At 39.9% G+C, this 22,354-nt stretch overlaps 1 protein-coding gene across 1 annotated transcript; it reads left to right on the top strand.

Annotated features, from left to right (window-relative positions):
- The first annotated feature begins 50 nt into the window (after nucleotides 1–50).
- On the top strand, nucleotides 51–21,995 carry LOC122540261 (adaptin ear-binding coat-associated protein 2-like). Its single transcript, XM_043675711.1, has 8 exons — nucleotides 51–238; nucleotides 12,420–12,520; nucleotides 13,780–13,884; nucleotides 16,426–16,507; nucleotides 16,906–17,014; nucleotides 17,849–18,005; nucleotides 18,547–18,643; nucleotides 19,899–21,995. The coding sequence occupies exons 1-8, from the start codon at nucleotides 147–149 to the stop codon at nucleotides 19,945–19,947; spliced, it is 792 nt and encodes a 263-aa protein (XP_043531646.1). The 5' UTR covers nucleotides 51–146; the 3' UTR covers nucleotides 19,948–21,995.
- Nucleotides 21,996–22,354: the final 359 nt, after the last annotated feature.

The following is a 22,354-nucleotide window of genomic DNA, read 5'->3' as shown; positions in this document are numbered from 1 at the left end:
CCGGCGGCGGCGGCGGCTCCTCCTCCACTATCCCGTGATGCCGTGGGTGCCTGAGCCGGCTCCACCACTATCCCATGATGCTCCGCGATTGTTGGGTGCGTCGGCATTGGGTCCTCCTGTAGTCGGCGGTGCGGCGGGCAAGCAAGATGGCGGAGAGTGATTACGAGTCGGTGCTCTGTGTGAAGCCGGAGGTTCACGTTTACAGGATCCCGCCGAGGGCAACGAACCGGGGCTACAGGTAATGTTCGCGGAGCCTTCGGGAGGAACGGAGTGGCATCTTGTTTTTGTGATAAGTCATGATCGGAGCGATAGTGGAAGTTCCCGTTTCCTTTGAAGGAAGTGTGCACGAGTTTCACTGAGGGAGAGAGAGAGAGCAGACTAACTTCAAGATCGGGAAATAAAGGAAAAGTGGATCATCAACTGATGAGAAACGGCGAAAGGTCGTGGATGACAGTTGCATAATCCCCGTGGGAATGAAGTGTACACAGTCCCAGAGGGGATGAAAAGATCTGATCTGTCCTACAATTTAAAACATAAACAGTGAAATATATATAGTCACTCTGAACTTAGATGCCTTAATTATGTGTTGAATGGTTATTGAACAATGTTGTTAATTATGTAGCTGAACACTCCATACCCGGCTAGTTCTCGGTTTCTGGATGGTGTCTACTTAGGGTCGAGGGTTCTGCTGTGGGTGTTCACGTGAAAGGCCGAATCCTGACCCACACATATTTGGACACATAGAACTGATTTCTCTACCCCCCCCCCCCCCCCCCCTCCAAGGTAGTGGGATCCAGGGTACAGCATTTCCTTTTTTCTCTCCCCCACTGTTCTGCCTCATCATTATCGCTATCTGATATATATCTTCCTTTCGAGAAAGTATCCACAATACTGTTCACGTCACTGAATAAGCTGTGCAAATCAAAAATATTAATATCTTGTTTTTTCCCCATTGCCATAAGGTCACCATTAAGGTTCTGAATACTAGTTAGAAGTAATCTATTGATCGCTAAGAATAACAAATTCAGAATGATATCTAGGCAAAGAATAATTATCTTCAGAATAAACCAATATATGATCTAGTATCATTTCATATGGAATCCAATCCCAAGTCATTTGGGTGAAACCATTGTATTTCAAATAATGATCTGGACAACTAGCTGCTTCAAGCATATGTGCTCATTCAAGATTCAAGTGTGGGACTTGTCTGCAAAGCCACTTTGAACAATTTGAACTATTTGTGATGTTCTTATCATGTAACTGAAATTAAATAGGTTCATGCCAAATTGAAGGTCAAAGCAGAGGTGGCAGAATTGTGCATAGGGCAGTTACAGTATGTACACATGTTTGAAAATATGGCAATGGGAACATGTGTAGATAAGTCCATACATTTATGATCAGCTTGTATAAACAGTGGTTGCATGTTCCCAATTGTGTCCAAAAGTACTGACCTATTTTGCCTGTGCTAATGAGTTGGATGAAATTATTACATCTCTGCACTTTATATTAAACTATTTAAAAAGAAAATTAAATGAATGAAAGTGTTTAGAACAGAATTGACCCTAGACTCAAGTATTTGGCAAGGAATCACCTCCAGTTACGAACAATAGTCTTCAGTTGTTTAACCCCCATCATTTTCAGCAAAGTTATGAACTTAATAAGATGAATGGCCACCTTCTCTGTCGGAAGTGACGCTGACCCATATTTTTTAAAATGTGATTTTTGTTTTAAAAAAGCCTCCCAAGGGCATTGGAAACAGGTGCAAAGTTGAATCAAAAGTGCTGCAAAGGGTGGTGGCTCAGATTGTTTTAGAGGAGGCTTTGAAGGGACTATATGAAGAGCAGTAGATGAAGGTGCCCTTGCTAGGTTAGTAGGCCAATGCAGAATGTATAAAACCTGGAAGAGTTTGTGCTCTAAAGAATGATCATAAAACGTACTGTTTCCTGTTTAAATACACAGTGAACTCAGAAACTGACCTTGATCTTTTTATTGAGTGTAGTGTTTGGAGGAAGTGTTTCATGCTGTCAGACAGGGTGCTGATTCTACAGAATCTGATTTTGAACTTTGTGCAAGGTCTCGCTGGCAGCATATTCAGAAAGCATAGCTAACTGTTAAATAATTGTGCAAAATCTAGAATGTGTAACAAGAAATGGTTTGTAATACATACAAGAGCAGAGGTTTGGAATGACACTACAAATGTTAACAGCTGTGACTTGTATTTATAAAACATATTAACACATTAAAACATCCCATGGTGCTTCACAGGAATGCTGTCAAATCAAATTTAATACATTGCCTATAATGGGATGTTAGGACAGGCAACCAAAAACATGGACAAGGGTGAATGTTTGGTGAAGAAACAGTGGAATTGAAGAGATTTAAGGTATTCCAGAGATCAGGGGTCTGGTAACTGAAGGCACATCTGAAGTTAGTGGTGTGATTCAACAAAGATGCACAAAAGGCAAGAATTGGGGGTATGTGGATACTCTGGTTGGGTGAAAGGCTGGAATCAGAGTGGCAAGGATCTGAAAGTGAGTGAAATTGTTAAATTTTGTGTGTTGCTTTACTGGGACCCTATGTAGGTCAATGAGGTAAAGAGACTTAGTGCAATTTAGGATACTAGCAAGAGAATATTGGGAATGCTTCATTTTATAGAGGTTGAGAAATGGGAGGGTGACCAGGCATATCTTGAAATAGTCATGGTTCAGAAACCTGCTGAGAAAGAAATCTTATTTTTATGCAAATATGTTATTTGACTTTGTTGCAACAGAGCTGCTATTACAGAACCAAATCCTCCAGAGCTCAGTAGATAAAGTTTCCAATGAAATGAGGATTCTGTCTTTGGAATTGCAGCACAATAGCATGGCAAACTTCCTGCTTTCTGTGCAGTGCAATATATGTTTATCACAATAGATCCGTTATGGAGTAATTTAACAGCATGGGTTCTGAAAAACAGCCTGAAAGTGATTACATTTTAGGAAGTCACTGTAAGTGTCTTAGGCTTTAGGCTTTGGAAAACCCAGCCAGATTCTGGGAGTTTTTTTTAAAAGCTTTGTGTAACTGAAAATATTTACTGTATTGCACTCTGTTTAATTGCATGTGTAAAATGCTTTGTGAGTATCATCTGAACAGGCAAAATTACGCTATTCATCCACATTCATGATAAAGGGAAATAGAATTCTTACCATGCTGGAATTGATTGTCAGTCACCACATATATTTGTTTTTTATGTTGATTGAGAATATATTTGGGGAACAATATATTCAGCAACTACAAACCAGGAATTTCTCTTCTGTATTGTCATTGTGACAGGGCTGCCGCCATTTCTTGCATTTAATTCATCAATCAATGCCGCTGCCTACCCATCTCTCTCTCTCCCTCTCTCTCTCCATGTTGCTGCTTCCCCATTTCCATTGCTGGCATTACAATACTTTTTCAGTTGGGCACTCTGCTAACAAAAACAGAAGTTGCTGGAAAAGCTTAGCAGATCTGGCAGCATCTGTGAAGAGAAATCAGAGTTAATGCTTTGAGTCCAGTGACCTTCCTCAGGACTGACTGTCCTAATTGGGGAATGTTGCTAGTTCACAAAAATGATATGAGCAAAAATTATATAATTATATCAAGATTTATATATAATGGATAAATATTTACTTGGACACATCTAATAGTTCTGCTGTGCTGAGTCCCATTAATTATGTACAAATCAAAAGTGATAGTCGCCAGCAAAATCCACAGACTGCTGCACCAGCTGGTTAACATCACACTGCTGATCCCTCTGTGTGAAGTCACAGAGCATATGTTTCTGGAAACATACTGAGATAGCCAGTGTCAGTGCCATTGTTTTTGCTGCGGAACATGTATTGTTGCTAATGTTTTGCTCTGTTTCAGCTTTTTATCCTTCAAATTGATGCACTAGCTGTGTCAATCCCAGTGCATATTTCTTTGCTGATTCATTGTCTCTGTAATGTGGTATGCTTTGACTGCAATAAGGTGGTAGAGCTTTAGTATTTCATCCTATTTTGAGTTACCACCTGGTCGAGAAATTACTAACTGGTCAGCAGTCCCCAATAACCTGAGCCAGATACTGATATTTTGAGAGTGTGAGCAGGATGGTTGACTGTGGAGGTGGGTACTGTCTGCACAATCCCATTTAACTGCCTTATCTCTGGGATATTCGTGGCATATTAAATAGTAGCTGCAGACCATCCAGCAATGTTTTCTGTAACTATATTGTTACCTCAGGAGACCCCAACGGATCTATCCTTGGTTCTATTTATATGATTCCCTTGAACAGCATCATCCAAAGACTTGGAATTGGTTTCTAATGTAAATTAAAATCAACGAGTTATATTTATCTCCCAATCTCCTTGTTTATGTGGATTGGCCGTGCTAAATTGGCCAGTGTCCAGGGATGTGCGGGCTATGTTAGTTCGTCATGGTGAATGTCAGGATAGGGTAGGGGTGGGTCTGGTTTGGATGCTCTTTGGAGAGTTGGTGTGGACTGAGTGGCCTATAGGGCTTCCACACTTAGAGATTCTATGACTTTTTCAGTGCTTCTCTGCTTATCCAGCTTCATTTTGAGTAATCTTTAATATCCTTCACTCAAATGTTAGAATGGTGCTGGCCAGTATGAGTGTGATGTACCATAGCAACAGATCTCGTGGCAGCAGTAGTTACAAGTAGCAGCCACAAGTGTTGTGTTGTTGCCACATATTCTAGGTTTCTCGCACCCCACAGTTCCCATTTAACTGGACTGGTCATAACGTTGGCATTGAGCTTGGCTAACACCCTTTTATCAGTAAACAAGCACAAGCAGACATTTTATGTAAAATTTCCTTTGTTGTTACTCTTGTCTTGGTGCCAAATCTTTGTGCCATTCCTTGGTGTATTTCCTTTGGCTATATATGCATCCATTTGTGCCTTTGTGAGGTGGTTTGATATGATTTTCTACATTAAAGGTATAATGGAAATGCAGTTGCTGTGCCTGTCCAATATCAGGGTCAATGGATAATCAAGTGTGAAAATTGGCTGATACTACTTATCCTCTCTCTCCATTCTCATTCAGAGATGTTGGAATTAATTGAAATGGCTGTATTGCCAGTCAGGATATTTGATTCTCGTCATCATGGTGTGATTGCCTTTGCTTACTGCATGATAGAATACATGCTATTTAGCATTTTGTTTTCTTAAAGGATGTTGACTTGGCAAATTTATTTGCTGAATATAATGTGATTGGAGGGTACCAAATAAAGTGTATGATTATTTGTTGACATGGCTTCACCAAGAAGGACTAAATCAGTTTATACCATGCTGAACATGCATGTTAGCTGCGTTTTGCATGATCAGAGAAGCTGTGGTGTAGAGGAAGAGTTAGAACAAATGGAGGAAGGAAACACCTAACGAAAAGTAAAGCGTGCAAGGTTTTGTTTTATTTTGAGAGCTGAGCAAAATAATCCATAAAAATTTCAATGAAAGGAAAATCAGTGAAAAGATATTATTTGTACATAGTTCAGTATAGTCTGCATCAATAGCTTTGTGACTCAACTGTTTATACTATTCCACATACAGAAACAGGAATATGTCATTCAGTCCAAAAATCTGTTCTGCCCTTAAAATTGGTCATGGCTTAAATGTCGGGAATAAATAAATATTTGTTTTTGGCATTTCTTGACAGTTTTTCCACTGGTCCAGTTGCTTCATTCACTGTTCAATGTTGAAGTGAGCCATACTGACCACAGAAATTACCAGCTCTCCTCATTTCTCTCTATTTTAGGCTGTTCCCCAGGATCAAACTTGACTTGCTTCCACCCAGGTTTGATAGTCTGAGACGGCAGGAAAATCCAGTTCGGTTTTCAGATTCAGCCACATGCAGGGCTGGTCATGCTAAGATGTTTGAGTTGCTGAGGTGCTTGAGCATTTGTCTTGTTTGTGCTGTTTCTGAGGCTTAACTTCACATCAGCTCACTCCCAAAAAAGTCTCGCAATATGTTTGATGCTTTCTGAATTTGAGTCCGTTAGAAGCCAGATATTCCCATGAGTCAATAGAAATGTTTGACCCCTTCAGGAATGTTTAGAGTCAGAGATGTACAGCACAGAAACAGACCCTTTGGTCTAACTTGTGCATACTGACCGGATATCCTAAACTAATCTAGTCCCAATTGCCAGCACTTGGCCCATATCCCTCTAAACCCTTCCTAATCATACATTCATCCAGATGCCTTTTATATGTTGTAATTGTACCAGCCTCCACCACTGCCTCTCATTCCATACACGCGCCACCCTCTGTGTGATAAAGTTTGATTAGATTAGATTCTCTACAGTATGGAAATAGGGCCTTCAGGCCAACAAATCGACACTGACCCTCCAAAGAGTAACCCAACGAGACCCATTCCCCACTAATGCACCTAACATTATGAACTAACGCATGGCCAATTCACCTGACCAGCACATCTTTGGATTGTGGGAGGAAACTGGAGTGCCCAGGCGAAACCCTTGCAGACACTGGGTGAATATGCAAACTCCACACAGACAGCCACCCAAGGCAGGAATTGAACTCGGTCCCTGGCACAGTGAGGCAGTAGTGCTAATCACTGAGCCACCGTGTCATCCTTAGGTCCCTTTTATATCTTTCCCCTATCACCCCAAACCTGTGTCCTCTAGTTATGGACTCCCCATTCCAGGGAAAATGCCTTGTCTATTTATCCTATCCATGCCCCTCATGATTTTATAAACCTCTACAAGGTTGCCCTTCAGCCTCTGATGCTCCAGGGAAAACAACCCCAGCCTATTCAGCCTCTCCCTATAGCTCAAATTCTCCAACTCTGGCAACATCTTTGCAAATCTTTTAGAGGGCATCCCTAAAGAATTTTCATTGTCTATTTAGAGGTGTGTTGCCATGCCTGGATTCTGAGATTAGCAGTTGCTTCAGCAGTCTGCTGTCAGGCATATAAGCAAGATTGAGCTGATTTTAATTGATTAGTCTCTCCATATTGGGCTTGTCATCTGCTGTTGAAGTGCCATTCTTGAAATTGTGTTTGGAGAACTTCGCAAATAAATCATACCACGGCACTTTTTGAGCTTTGAAATGCCTGGTGTGAGCTGTCCTAGGCTCCAAAGCATACGAGAGTGACGATCAGTGCTGTCTTGTAAATGTTGACCTAGATTTTAGGAGACTCTCAACTCTGTTAGCTGCTAGTACTCAGTGTAGGAGGTAGGTGTGTTACAATTGGGATGTTAAAATGGGAGGGGGGTCAGCTAAATTTACTGCTGCTGGTAGCCATATATTCTTCCGAGCTCAATCGTGCCTTTCTCTGGGCATCAGGATTAGGCTTGGCTTTAATTCATTCCAGTCAAATAACTTGTCCAAGTATTTGCGTGAAGGATGAGCAATTGAGCAACCTCCAGCAGATCATCTTCAAAGGATCAGTGCCTTATGGCGAAAGGGGAGGATTTAAAAAAAATTATTAGAGAGCATAACATTTCAATGCATTGAACCAACTTGGCATTTCTGAGAGATATGACAAAGTTTGTGTACAGGTGGAGGGAACGATCTCTTGCAAGGCATAGGTTTTAGATTAGTTGCAAATATTAAAAGGAAGACTTGCACTTGTTTAATGCCTTACTGTCCTCCAAACTTCCCATAACATTTCACTGCCAATGGAATATTTTCGAGGTGCAACCATACAAATAAAAGTACCTTCAATAGTGCCACATTGGAATATCCGTCCAGATTTTTAAGGTTTTGGAGTGTTTTCTTTTACTCATCCATTCTACAGGACAATCAAGGTTAGACAGATTGTGATTGAGGTATAATGAAAGGATAAGAAACAATCCCAAGGGCTGCAGGGCATCAAACTGGATTATACACATGGGATTCTTCGAGACTTCAAAAGTCAGATAAGTACCTGGAAACCTTAAAATATTTTAAACAAATGATTGCATTCTACTCCATTTAATGCACTACACTTTATCTGTTATGAAAAGTCCTGTAGAGCAGTCTCTGTTGGAAACATGCCAGGATGAAGGTGAGGGAGTTGAGTGTGTGCAGGAGCAGGCTATGGAACAATTTCCTGTGGAATAGCATGTAATTGTTTCAGTGACCTTAGTCAAGATGAAAGGAGTGGGTGCCTGAGGAAGGTTTGAGGCTCATGCAGGATCTCTCCATACTGAATCACGCATCTAATGGAATCAAGATGGACTGACTTTCAACATTTGAGACTGTGGCACTATTCTGGTTCAACACCTGGATGTCGATTGTTGCTTTGTTGACATAAATGTCATTTCAGTCCACTACTTGGGCTCCCTGCTTATACTTGCGTGTTGCCCAAGCCGGTTACATACTGCTAATCCAGCCTTAATCTTGGACAGAGGAAAGCTTCAGCTAGAGGTAATTCTGTTCCAGTCTCTGATAGAATTTGGTAAAAGATAGGAAAATCATCGGTCTGTATGTATGTCTTGCAACTTGGATTATACGGACTACTAATCATAGCTCTATTCATGTATCTAACCAAAGAAGATAATTTCCGGCCCATATTATTATTATTCACTTTGAGGTGTTTCTTCAGGGTCTGAAAGCAGAGTTACAATCTGGATGTGGAAGCACCAGCACTTGAACTATCTGCTACGAGAAACGAGATCCCCAGCAGAAATCAAATGCTTCCCTTGTCCCAGAAGACATCAGTGAGCTTCCTTAGAATTTTGATGATGAACTCGGGCGGGATTAAAGTGACAAAATGGTACCGTGGTATAGACTTCTCCTTGACTGCAACTCTGGAATGGGACTTGAACCCCCAACTTTCTGACTCAGAATGAGTGTTACTTACATGGCCAAAGCTGAAATATGAACAAGATAAACAGTAGAATTTCACCTTTTTGCGAAATAACTTCATGCATTTTCTTTAAGAATTGTGAATTCACCCAGGGCTGTTTGCTTCTTTCTTGTATTTTTCGGATCTGTGACCATTTTGAAAGTGGACTTTCTGTATTCTTGATGGCGGAATGAGGAAGAGAAACGCAAAACAGCTGTTAGGATGTTCTTGAGTCATGTTTCATTATATCCTGTTTGTCTCTGCAGGTGACTGTATTGTGGTTTTTAATTTTTTTTTAACCTTTCACGGTTTTGCGTACAGAATATGAAACTGAGTACAGAAAGAAGTACCATAAACAATTGAATTGTTAGACAGTTCATGCTCCTGAAAATTAATCGACTTGGCATACTGCCTAACTTTCTCGTATTTCCATCCTTGTTTTCAGTAACTGAAGTACACAAACCCACACGTTCCATGTAATTCACCCGAACTGTATTGTTCAGAGGGGCAGCCATAGCTGAGGAGGAAGTTGGGAATTTTTCAAATTCAACTATTCACATTTCAGAAGAATTTAAACAAAACACTAGTCACATGCCTCAATCTGATTGGATCAGAGCCAAGACAGCAATGTGACATCCCTGGTCTTAAGAAGAGTTAAAGCAGGGAAGGATGTCTCATTGCTAATGGCAGTGAATTGTTAATGACAATGAAATTAGAGCATGGCATCGCAAAAACTTGGCTTATTGTTTCCAACATTGGAATAAACTGCCAATGCTGTTTGGAGTTATATCTGAATAATGACCTGTTCCCTGAGATTGTGGAGGTTTGTCAAGGCTTGTGAATGGTGTCCAACAAAGAAGCAAAGAAAGTCTCGAGGAAAGTTGAGCTGACCAAATCATAAGTATGTGATTCGAGAGTATGGTAACATTGGAAAGTTCCAAATTTTCCTATGCTTTGCTCTGAGTGTTGATTATCCAGTATTCGAACTTAAGTTTAAACAAAATATTGTAATGAAAACTACATTTTTGCTGGTAATCTTCTATATTCTTTATAATTCTTTATAAGGTTCTATTATTTTCAGAAAAAAGTCTATCTAGCTGTATTTCCATGCACAAAATTATATCTTGGCCAATCTGATAATTTGTTAGTTTCCAAAGTGATATAGTGGGAGAATGTTATTGTATCTATTTTATTACTAACTGGAAAATAAACTTCACCAGCCAAAGTTCACCCTGACTAGTGCTGAAAATACAGGCCTCAGATGATGGCTTGTTATTCGAATATGACTCAGTAATTAACATTATCTTGCTCCAAGATACTTCATATGTCAAGAGATAAGTATCTACGTGTACTTGAATGCAAAGTGTAATGAGCTGATTATGTTTGCTGCCAAATATCATTGGGGTCAGCGATAGAAAATTTTCTGATTCAGTATGTGGATGTTCTACTAGAGAAGGTGCGAAACTTGACCTACTTTTGGGACATAAGGCAGGGCAGGTGACTGAGGTGTCAGTGGGGGAGCACTTTGGGGCCAGCAACCATAATTAAATTTATTTTAAAATAGTGATGGAAAAGGATAGACCAGATCTAAAAGTTGAAGTTCTAAATTGGAGAAAGGCCAATATTGATAGTATTAGGCAAAAACTTTCAAAAGCTGATTGGGGGCAGATGTTCACAGGTAATGGGATGGCTTGAAAATGGGAAGCCTTCAGAAATGAGATAACGAGAGTCCAGAGAAAGTATATTCATGTTAGGGTGAAAGGAAAGGCTGGTAGCTATAGGGAATGCTGGATGACTAAAAAAATTGAGGTTTTGGTTAAGAAACAGAAGGAAACATATGTCAGGTATAGACAGGATAGATCGAATGAATCCTTAGAAGAGTATAAAGGCAGTAGGAGTATACTTGAGAGAAATCAGGAGGGCAAAAAGGGGACATGAGATAGCTTTGGCAATTAGAGTTAAGAAGAATCTAAAAGGTTTTTACAAATACATTAAAGACAAAAGAATAACTAGGGAGGGAAAAGGGCCTCTCAAAGATCAGCAAGGCAGCCTTTGTGTGGAGCCGTAGAAAATGGGGGAGATGCTAAATGAGTAATTTGCATCAGTATTTACTGTAGAGAAGGACATGGAAGATAAAGAATGTAGGGGAATAGATGTTGACATCTTGAAAAATGTTTATATTACAGAGGAGGAAGTGCTAGATATCTTGAGACGCATAAAAGTGGATAAATTCCCAGGATCTGATCAAGTGTACCCTAGAACTTTGTGGGAAGTTAGGGAAGTGATTGCTGGGCCTCGTGCTGAGATATTTGTATCATCGATAGTCACAGGTGAGGTGCTGGAAGACTGGAGCTTGGCTAACGTGGTGCCACTGTTTAAAAAAGGTGGTAAGGACAAGCCTGGGAACTGTCGACCAGTGAGCCTGACATCAATGGTGGGCAAGTTGTTGGAGGGGATTCTGAGGGACAGGATGTATGTGTGTTTGGAAAGGCAAGGACTGATTATGGATAGTCGACATGGCTTTGTGCATGGGAAATCGTGTCTCACCAACGTGATTGAGTTTTTTGAAGAAGTAACAAAGAGGACTGATGAGGACAGAGCGGTAGATATGATCTGTATGGACTTCAGTAAGGCGTTCGACAAGGTTCCACATGGGAGACTGATTAGCAAGGTTAGATCTCACGGAATACAGGGAGAACTAGCCATTTGGAGACAGAACTTGCTCAAAGGTAGAAGACAGAGGGTGGTGGTGGGTTACGTTTCAGACTGGAGGCCTGTGAGCAGTAGAGTGCCACAAGGATCGGTGATGGGTCCACTACTTTTCATCATTTATATAAATGATTTGGATGTGAGCATAAGAGATATAGTTAATAAGTTTGCAGATGACACCAAAATTGGAGGTGTAGTGGACAGCAAAGAAGGTTACCTCAGATTACATTTTGGGAGGGGCCAATGGGCTGACTGTTGGAATATTGTGTGCAATTCTGGTTGTCTTCCTCTTGGAAAGATGTGAAACTTGAAAGGGTTCAGAAAAGATTTACAAGGATGTTGCCAGGGTTGGAGGATTTGAGCTACAGGGAGAGACTGAACAGGCTGGGGCTGTTTTCCCTGGAGCGTCAGAGGTTGAGGGGTGACCTTATAAAGGTTTATAAAATCATGAGGGACATGGATAGGATGAATAGACACAGTTTTTTTTCCCTGGGGTGGAGGAGTCCAGAACTAGAGGGCATAGGTTTAGGGTGAGGGCGGAAAGATATAAAAGACCTAAGGGACCACGTGTTCTCACACAGGGTGGTACGTGTATGGAATGAGTTGCCAGAGGAAGTGGTGGACGCTTGTATATTTGCAGCATTTAAAAGACATCTGGATGGGTATATGAATAGGAAGGGTTTGGAGGGATACGGGTCAGGTGCGATACGGGCTGGGTGCTGGCAGGTGGGACTAGATTGGGTTGGAATATCTGGTCAGTGTGGACAAGTTGGTCCGAAGTGTCTGTTTCCGTGCTGTACATCTCTATGACTCTTGGAGTACACAGCAGCACTGATGTGTCTGACCAGAGGATTTTTTGTTTTCAAGAAACATCATTGTAAAGATGTTCCCTTTTCCTGCTCAGAGCTGCAGATTGGAAGTTGGATCAACCTGATTGGACTGGGAGACTCCGGATAACAGCAAAAGGAAATATTGCTTACATTAAATTGGAAGACAAGGTTTCAGGTATTTTCTGGAAATTAAATATTCAATATGCTTGTGAGATAATCAGTTTTCAGTTCAGACAACATGCTTAGAAAGTCATAGAGATTTTACAGCATGGAAAAATACCCTTTGGTCAATTGTATCCATTCCAGTCATCAAGCATCCATCTATTCGAATCCCATTTTCCAGCATTTGTACGCTATGGCATTTCAACAACTCATTTAAATACCTCTTAAACGTTTTGATTTTTCCTGTCTCTGTCAACCTTTTAGGATTTCTAGGTTTTTGCTACCCTCTGGGCAAAAAAGCAAGATCTTCAAATTGCCTCTATCTCCTCATTGTCTTAAAATGTTGCCCTCTGGTACTGACCCCTCTACTAAGGGAAATGTTCCTCCCTATCTGTCCCTTATAAAATGCCTCAATCGTATCCTGTCAGCTTTCTCTGCTCTAAGGAAACCAGCATCAGCTTACCCTGTCTCTCTTCACAGCCCAGGCAGAATCCTAGTGAGTCTCCTCAGCTATCTCTCTAGTTCAATCACATCCTATACTGCTACAACCAGAACTACTCATGTGTGGCCGAATTACTGTTGTATATAGATCCGCCATAATCTCCTTGCTCTTATATTCAATGCCTTGATTAATAAAGGTGATATCCCACATGTTGCCTTAACCAACTTATCTCCCCCTCTTTCTGCCTTCAAGGATCTGTGGACATTCACACCAAGGTCCCTCTGATACTCTGTACTTCCTAGAGTCCTACCATTCAATATGTCGTCCCTTGCCTTGATAATCCTCCCAAAATGCATTAACTCTCACTTTTCAGGATTAAATTCTGTTTGCCAATGTTCAGCGCATTTGACCAGTCTCTCTGTATCACCTTGTTACTTGCTTCAAAATGTCCGCTGAAAAATTCCTCCCAAAGTTCCAAAAAATAATGTACACACTGTTCACCTCAAATGGGCATCCCTGTTCACATTGCATTTGGGAAGCTAAGCTCAATACTGCTAGTTGCCACCATGATTTTAACCCATTGCAAGGGAATATCATACTTGCTTTTGTAGTTCTTATCCCACAATATTATCAAATGAAATTATTGTGCTCACATTCCTGATACTAAAAAGCATTTATTATAGCTAGATGGTCCAACAAAGCGTATGTGTGGAAAGTACTTTTTCCGTATTGAATTTTTTTTGATAATTGGTGTGTTTGAGAGGTATGAAATGCTAAAGGGAATGGTATTTAACCCAGTATTGTTTGCTGCTTGTTATTTTTCTCTTCAGGAGAGTTGTTTGCACAATCCCCAGTGGACCAGTTTCCGGGAATTGCAGTGGAGAGCGTTGTTGATTCAAGCAGATACTTTGTCATTCGCATCGAAGATGGAAATGGTAATTCTATCTTGGGATTTTATTAAAGTCTAGTGTCGGAAGCTCATTGCTCTTTAGCGTTACCATAATGCACTGAAGGATGTGGAAGTTTGCAATATTTTGCCTGCAGGGTAACTAAACTTGTGCGTGGTTTTACTGGATTCTGTGGCTTTGGTTGCTTGAGGTGATTCACAACACCTTCAGCTGCATGCAGATTAGTTTGCACTTCTAGGTTCCCTTATGACAATATAACCCTTACTGTGATCTGCGGCTGCAACTGGGAAATCCCATAATAAACGAGAAAGAGACCAAACGTGAAAGAATGAATTTTTATTTATAATCATGCCTTATGGAATAGTTTAGAATATGCCTAAATGTTTCACATAAAATAAATTGCTATCTTTCCTGGTTTTGCACCAATGTTCCATCCAATTCCAATAATAACAACTTATATTTATGTAATGCATTTAATGTAATAATATTTCCCAGGGCATTTAAAAACCCTTCCCTTTGTCTATCTCGTTTATTATGCTGGTAAAGTTGCCACAGAGTTTCAAAAACCTGCATTTTAAAGAGACACTTGTTAAAGGGAGTTTGTGCCAGTTTTCCCCCTATATGTTACTATAAAACCATAAGATATAGAAGCAAAATCAAAGCATTTGGCTGATCGAGTCTGGTCTGCCATTTGATCATGGCTGATATACTTCTCAACCCTATTTTCCTGTATTCTCCTGTAACCTTTGATTCCTTTATTAATCAAATAATATTTTCAACCTATCTATCACTGTCTTAAAGGTAATTAATGACGTGACCTCCATGACCTTCTGTGGCAATGAGTTCCACAGATTCACCACATTCTGGCTGAAAAAATTGCTCCTCATCTCAGTTGTGTCTTCACTCTGAATTGCGCCCTGGGTCCTAGTCTCTCTCACCAGTTTCTCTGCATCCACAGCCTCCCTGCTTTCTCAAAACTACCTGTCCCTCCACCTTCTTTCCCAATTGTTGCAAGCTTGCACAGCTCAGGGGAGCATTTCTATTTGTATATGAAGATGGTAACTTTTGTGTCCACGGACCGATCCTTTGACCAACAAGATGGCGGCACGGTGGCACAGTGGTTAGCACTACTGCCTCACAGCGCCAGAGACCCGGGTTCAATTCCCGTCTCAGGTGACTGTGTGGAGTTTGCACATTCTCCCCGTGTCTGCGTGGGTTTCCTCCAGGTGCTCCGGTTTCCTCCCACTGTCCAAAGATGTGCAGGTCAGGTGAATTGGCCATGCTAAATTGCCCGTAGTGTTAGATAAGGGGTAAATGTAGGGGTATGGGTGGGTTGCGCTTCGGCGGGTGGTGTGGACTTGTTAGGCCGAAGGGCCTGTTTCCACACTGTAAGAAATCTAATCTAAAAGATCAGTTCGTCTGATGGTTGACTTCTTGTCAGCAAGACTAGAGCTAGGGTGCAAAGTTTAAAAATGAGACTTCTCAGTTTTAAAATGAAGATCAGTGCTTTTTTTTCTTGGGATCATTATTATGTGAAATTCCCTTTCCCAGAAAGCAGTGGATGATGGTTCATTGCATTTCTTTGAGACAGAGATATATAGATTTTTGATAAATAAAGGAGTTAGGTGTTAGTGAGCCAGGCAGGAATGTGGGTTTGAGACCATACTCATCATATTAGTTATGATCTCATTGAATAGTGAAGCACGCTCAAAGAGCTGAAAGCTATTTTGGTTCTTACGACCAGGACAGCAACAGAGCTTTCTACACCTCTTTCAGTACTTTCATGCCCCTCAGCAGGAAAAAAAACCCCTCAAATTATATATCACCTGAAAGGCAGTGCTTACAACACTCCATTCCTACTCAGCCAAGATAACATGCTCAAAACCTGGAGTGCGATGCGCACAACCCAAAGACACAAAAGAAAATAATGCATTCGTGCCAATTTTACACTACGTTGTAGGTTGAAATAGAGGTTGTAATTTTAAAAAATTGTTGCTACATATCATTGAGTTCAATAATAGGGGATAGAGAGGATGGAAACAAGATCATTGCACACATTTCCCTCCTTTGCCTCACATATCAATGAATGACAAACTGACCTTTATACAGGGGCTGTTTTCAACTTCCCCTACCTTAGGGGCACCAAGACCAATTGCTGTCAGATTGTGTACATTTTGTTCTGTTTTTTAGCATTGGTGATCTCACAAATACAGCAAGATTTGCTTAAGCAAGTTCATATAGTTCAGGGTGACCTTAACAAAATATTTAAAATGTTAGAGGAATTAAATAGAGTCAATATGTAGACATTTTTATCTGGCAAATGAAATAATAAAAGAACATCATCATTTGGAACAAACCCAGGTAAATTAATTTCACGTGCCCATCAGCTGAAATCAGCTTGATGGGGTTGAATGGCCGACTGTAGTTTCTGTGAGTGATACTTAATGATTGTCGCTAATATTACATTGATAAGACTACTATAAACTGTCTAGAATGAGGGCATGTAAAGTGTGAAATTTGATCACTTGAGAAATTATATCACTTGAGAAAACCCATTATATTTTTCAGGGCGACGTGCATTCATTGGCATTGGATTTGTTGACAGGGGAGATGCTTTTGATTTTAATGTCGGTCTGCAGGATCACTTCAAGTAAGTTGCTTGAAATTTCAGTACTGACACATTTTGATTGAAGACTTCAGAATAGATGAATTAAACATGAAATCAAAATTTGCAAAGACCTGTTGAAAGTACATGGAGTAAATATCTTAATGACTCGCAAGAGATTATATTTCTACCTTTCAACCTGTAGTGACAGAAACTTGGCAACATTATCAAAGCTCCAATTTGGAGTCTTACAGGTCTTTGTAAAACTGACATTTGAGCACCCTGGAATTAGTCAGTATGAACCAAATCATAGATGCAGCAAGATAAACTTTCAGACTACGATTTTGCTTATTTTAAATTAAGATATAATTTTTGTTCTAAATTGTGGTTTACAAAGCTTCATCTATTCTCAAGCATCAGGCTGCATTTTCTTTGTTTTGCAGATGGGTTAAGCAGCAGAGTGAACTTGCCAAACAAGCTCAGAACCCAGACTCCGGACCTAAATTGGACTTGGGATTTAAAGAGGGACAGACCATCAAGCTAAATATTGGGGTGAGGCACAGAATACTTTAATATTTAAATAATCCTGCATCTATTATTTAAAATAAGATCAGATTATGTGACAAAGGGCAAAAATATCGGCTACTGGAAATACATTTAAATTGGATGCAGGAAGAAGCTTATTCACACTGTGATAAAGCTTAGTGATTATATTACCATACTGTTCTTTTTATTCTGAAACTTGGGTTCCAAAGTGGACAAAACCATGTATAACTTTAAGTTTGATATTTATTTCTATATCATCTGTCCCCAGAAAGGAAGGATATAGAAAAAAATAACTCCAAAGAACTGCTGGGAATCAGAAACAAAAACAGAAATTGTTGGAAATGCTCAACAGGTCTTGCAGCATCTGTGGAGAGAAAGCAGAGTTAAGGAGGATATAGTTTTCATTTCATTTTTAATTTCTGAGAGTGGTGCATGTTTCTGACATTTTGTTATATGCATCTAAATGAGGTCTTTAATACCTTTAAGGTGAGAAGTTCAACGCAAGGGTAGAAGAGAGGAAAGAAATTGACTTTGTTACTTAGCAATGATACATCCTATGATTTGAGAGTTTCTTTCAGAGAAGAATGTCATTCAGAGAGAAAAGCACTGTAGTAGCAGCAGTAATAGTGCTGTTTAGCAGTATCCAAAATGGTCAGGCAGAAGAAAAGACGTTCCAAAGTGGCTATAGGGATTCTGTGAACTGCAGAACAATACTACAGTTTAAGCCAGAATTTTTATATAAGGGGAACCAGAAAAAATTGGAATTTGTCACAATCCAGGTTGTTGTGATTTGTTATTTTAGCTCAGTCAAAACCATTTACAACCCATTTTAATTTTCAGAATGTACGGAAAAAGGAGAACTCATCGACTAAGCCTCGTCTAACAGGTACTGGAATAGGCTTACTCCCACCACCACCAGGGGCTAAAACTCCAATCCTGCTGCCACCACCAGGGTCACAAGGCATGACGCAACAGCCTATGCAGTCATCTTCTACAGGTAGAGTACTTAAGGAAAATTCAAGCTTCACTGGGGTCTTGTTAACATGTATCATTGACTGATACTGATACTCATTTCTCTCTGGGTATAAGAAGCTGAAAGGGGAGAAATAGTTATTTTATGTTGAGCTACTTTAATTTAGCAATATAATCTGAGTGGCCATAATTGATCTCTGAGTTGATAAGCTGCTTGAATTTGCCTATTAAGACCACTTCCTCGAAGTGATAGCTTGAACAGTAATGGAGCAAACCAGTTTAAGCACAGTTCTGTCTTAGCAGTGAAACTTCCACAGATGCATGACAGTATGTGATAGTATTATAGACATGTTATATTCAGACAGTGAGATCAGTTGTATTGCAAGTATCCAATTTGTTATCTGTTTCTTTTTTACCATGGTCTTGTGGATTGATTCCATATTATATGTGCTTGCTGGGTACAGTCATAAATCTTGTGTGTAATACCTCTGAATTCATATTTTATTGATTAATTGATTCATTTTGTTTTGGGTAATTCCTATTGTGTTCATTTACATTATTTACAGAATTACTGGGAGGCTTTGATGCCCCACAACCATCTCCTACTTTGGCTTCTCATACTGCCACAACTGACTTGTGGGGAGACTTTGCAGCAGCAACCAGGTTTGTGCTACATCCACTTTAAACTTGTCTTAAGTGTAAGTAAACTGGTTTAAAACAAATCAGTGATTTATTATTCTGTGTTTTTTTCCCCAATTTGGAGGAGTTTTCAAACAAGGAAACTTGCGAAAAGCGGTGCTAGCTGGGACCTCAATTTTGTTTAACATGGTGGAAAAGACTCAAGGACTGAATGAATTGTTCATCTATGTTCCCATCTTTCTTAGTGGGGCAATGAGGTATTTCATCTTCCTCGAGTGAGAAATGACTCAACCATAGGCTGTGCTGATGGGAGAGAGAGGCAGATAGCCAGTCTCATATTGTGGAATGGGAGTGATTTCCCAGCTTTTCTGATGGGATAGGAACTGATGCCAAGCCTCTCCCAATTAGAATGGAATCTTTCCTCTTTCAGCTTGGGCTGTTTGCTTGCAGCCACTCTGGACTCTCCCAGCAGTAACTCCATTCAATGCTTAGTGTTTTCTCAGGATCCTGTTGGCTAACAGCTGGTTATGATGTCAGCATTCTGGACCCGGTAGTGATCCAGGATGTCAGGCCTGGTGTTCACTCCTCACCTTCTATGTGCCTGGTGCCATTGGTCAGTAGCATGTTGATAGGAATGAAGTAGAGATTGAGAACTAGTAACTTCTCTGCTATTTCCCACACTCCACTGTTGATGTACAGACAGTAGATGCCTGTGTCCAAAAGCTAGATTCATACAGCTCGTTAACACAAAAGTTACAGGTTATGAATATAGTCTATCCTTCTTACACATTTTCTTATAGGAAATTTATTTTAATTTGGCATGCTGTTTTCAGGGAATACATGTGCTAAACATGGGATCGCTGTACGTAATAACTGCGTCATAATGTTTGTCTAAATCAAGGCAGCTAGGTGAGATGGCAATGTAACATGCAATGTCTCTCCATTAGTAATCCAAAATCCCAGGCAAGTGCTGTGGAGACATGGATACAAATCCCAGCATGGCAGCTGGTGAAGTTTAAAATTAATTCAATAAAATCTGGATTTGGAAGTATTGTGACCATGACCATAGCAATGACTTGTCATTTAAAACCTAGTCCTACAATAATGTGCTTGACTCTTAATTATCCTGGGTCTAGTATTCCACTCCATTCAAAGGCAATAAGGAATGGGCCTCACCAACAACGACCACATTGCATAAAAGAATAAATTTTAAAATGAATTAAAACAATACATTTTGTATGATATGCCTTCTGATAGTTCTAACTTTCTTGTTCCTCAGCCCTGCTACCACCCAAGTGACCCAGAGCACCCACTGGGTTCAGTTTTGACATGGGGCAGCCTTCAGCTTTCGTCTTTGAAATTTTAATCCTGAGAGACCATGACTGGCACTTCTTTTCTGATGAGATTCTTGGAGATGGAAGCTACTGGGAGTCCATAGTGCCGGAGCCAGCAGGATTCAGGACTCTCAGGCTGCAGCTTTGGGATTTTTCATTTCCATTAATAGTGCATCTCTACCAGAACATCTGTCCCATTCTTGTAACCACTGTGTTCACAAGAGCCCCGATATGCATTGTCATAAAGCGATGGTTTTGCCTCGCAAGTGATTGGACTCAATTTCATAAAGGTCAATGGGACACAAATGTATATTGAAAAGGAGTTACCATGTATTTGAATTTTATTTTTTACACAGAAGTGTATAATGTGTAATAATGGTCCTAACTCTGAAGCAATTCTTAAGCACATCACAGCGAATTGTTTCACACAGACACTGTTTTCAATAGATTCCATTCCGTACGTAATCTTCCATTGTAACGGCTTGTGGGGTGGGGGAGGGTACTGTGAAGAACTGATTTGAACTTAAAGAACAAAGCACGATACGATTCACTGAGGTCCAACAAAATCACATGCCACACGAGGAAGCATATGCGAGACATATTTCTTCTTCCAAGTGGTGATTTTGTAATCTGATGGATTGATGTGGATGGCAATTGGTGTGGTATAGAGTAGCAAAAACTGGGCCTTTAAATATTATCTGCTTTCCTTTTCCAAAATATTTGTCTGCTTTGGCCAGCGACCTTTAACTTTGGGCTGACCTGTGAACTATTTGTGTCTGTAAATAAGAGTTTGTCTATTTCAGTATTTATACATATTGGAGGGGGGGATGGGGGTGGAATTTGGGAGCTGTTAATGTTAATGCTGCGTTAAAATCAGGGAATTTCTTTAGAGTTGGAAATGTTCCAAATAAAAAAATGTCTATTGAAACTATTTCTATTTGGATACTTTACGCTGTCTCAATGTGCATCACGACTATTTACCACTGAAGCTCAGTTGCAGATGAATGCAGTAAGTTGATTTGCATGTGTAGATCCACATCCAGCACTAAACTGAATGAATGACCACTAACCTTTTTGGATCGTTAGTTGGAGAAGGAATATTGGTCAGGATATCTGAAGAACATCTTGCTCTTCTTTCAATGGTACTGAGAGACATTTGGTGCCCAATGAAATAGGAAATCCTGAGAGGCTGCACCTACAAATATGCGTTCCTATATTGGAAGGTCAAATATGGGATTTGAGCCCATTATCTACTAACTCTGAGCCAATACTAATTGAGCTGACATCTAGAAATGCAATACTCCAAAAGAAATTGATTTAATTTATGAAACACGGTATAATACTTGCACAAATGAAAGAAGAAATTCCGCAATCACCTTGGTGACAACCTTTGATTATTTACCAGTACATTGAAGCAAGATGAATATTAAAACATATTGTTCCCAAATCTCAAGAGTGTTGTTTAAGGGGAAGCTGAATTATGGCTTGTTAGCGTCTGGGGGGGGGAATGTTTGCTATTGGTTACCTGCCATCACAACCACAGAACAAAGCCTCTGCCTCTGGCCAGGACTATCCCCCGCACTGGCTCAGATAACCATCTTATATAAAGGGGAGTAATTCTACAACAAGCCCCGCCCAGGGACGCTGAAGGAGAATTTTATACTCCAACATTGTCTTTAGAGCTCAGCTAAGGATCACCCACTGCTTACTGTTGATGTTGTAAGTACTGACTATTCCTGATTTATGATTATCTTGGTGATGACTACTGTCGGATTTAACAAGCATTTTGTCTTAATATTTTTGTTTTTATGTAACACTTTATTTGGGTCTGAAATAATTAACAAACTGTAGAATTGCTAAGGATTTGGATTGGATGTTTATTTGGTTTGAAGCACCTCAAAATCCTAAATATCATTAAGAGTAGATTTATTTTTAAAGTGTTCATAATTCTGAGACCATGATCATGGTATGATAGATAAATTGATACAATTTTCTTTTCCATTGTACCTGGACAATGATAAAAAGTTTTCACTACCTGGAAAGTTTGTCTGTATTTATTTTAGAACTACAGACTCTTTATCCAATGTTCCATTGTGATTATGAACATAGAGTACTTTTTTCATTCCAAACCAAGCCATCAAAATTATGTGTCTAGGTTGTGAAAAGTATCTTTTCAATTTTCTGTGTCACCTTTACTACCCAACACCATGTTCTTGCATGTAGAATACTTATAATGTCAAGTGCCATCTTACCATTTATCATCTGTAACTATGGACAGTAAGTATAAAGAAGATCATCAAAGTGAATTCCTACTTAGCCTTGCCTGAAGTCCAGAAACTTTGTGGAAGTAATCTGATGTACAGCTGACTTTTCTTACCCAGTTACATCACCCTTTCTGCTG

The sequence above is a fragment of the Chiloscyllium plagiosum genome, chromosome 34 (genome assembly GCF_004010195.1).
Source record: "Chiloscyllium plagiosum isolate BGI_BamShark_2017 chromosome 34, ASM401019v2, whole genome shotgun sequence".
NCBI classification, from domain to species: Eukaryota; Metazoa; Chordata; class Chondrichthyes; order Orectolobiformes; family Hemiscylliidae; genus Chiloscyllium; species Chiloscyllium plagiosum.
The sequence above is the reverse complement of the archived record's forward strand: the minus strand, read 5'-3'. Positions and strand labels throughout refer to the sequence as shown.

Coding starts and splice junctions, on each gene's coding strand:
- LOC122540261 (XM_043675711.1), top strand. CDS start 147: ATGGCGGAGAGTGATTACGAGTCGGTGCTCTGTGTGAAGCCGGAGGTT. Junction 13,885..16,425: donor TCGCATCGAAGATGGAAATG/GTAATTCTATCT, acceptor TATATTTTTCAG/GGCGACGTGCATTCATTGGC. Junction 16,508..16,905: donor GGTCTGCAGGATCACTTCAA/GTAAGTTGCTTG, acceptor TTTGTTTTGCAG/ATGGGTTAAGCAGCAGAGTG.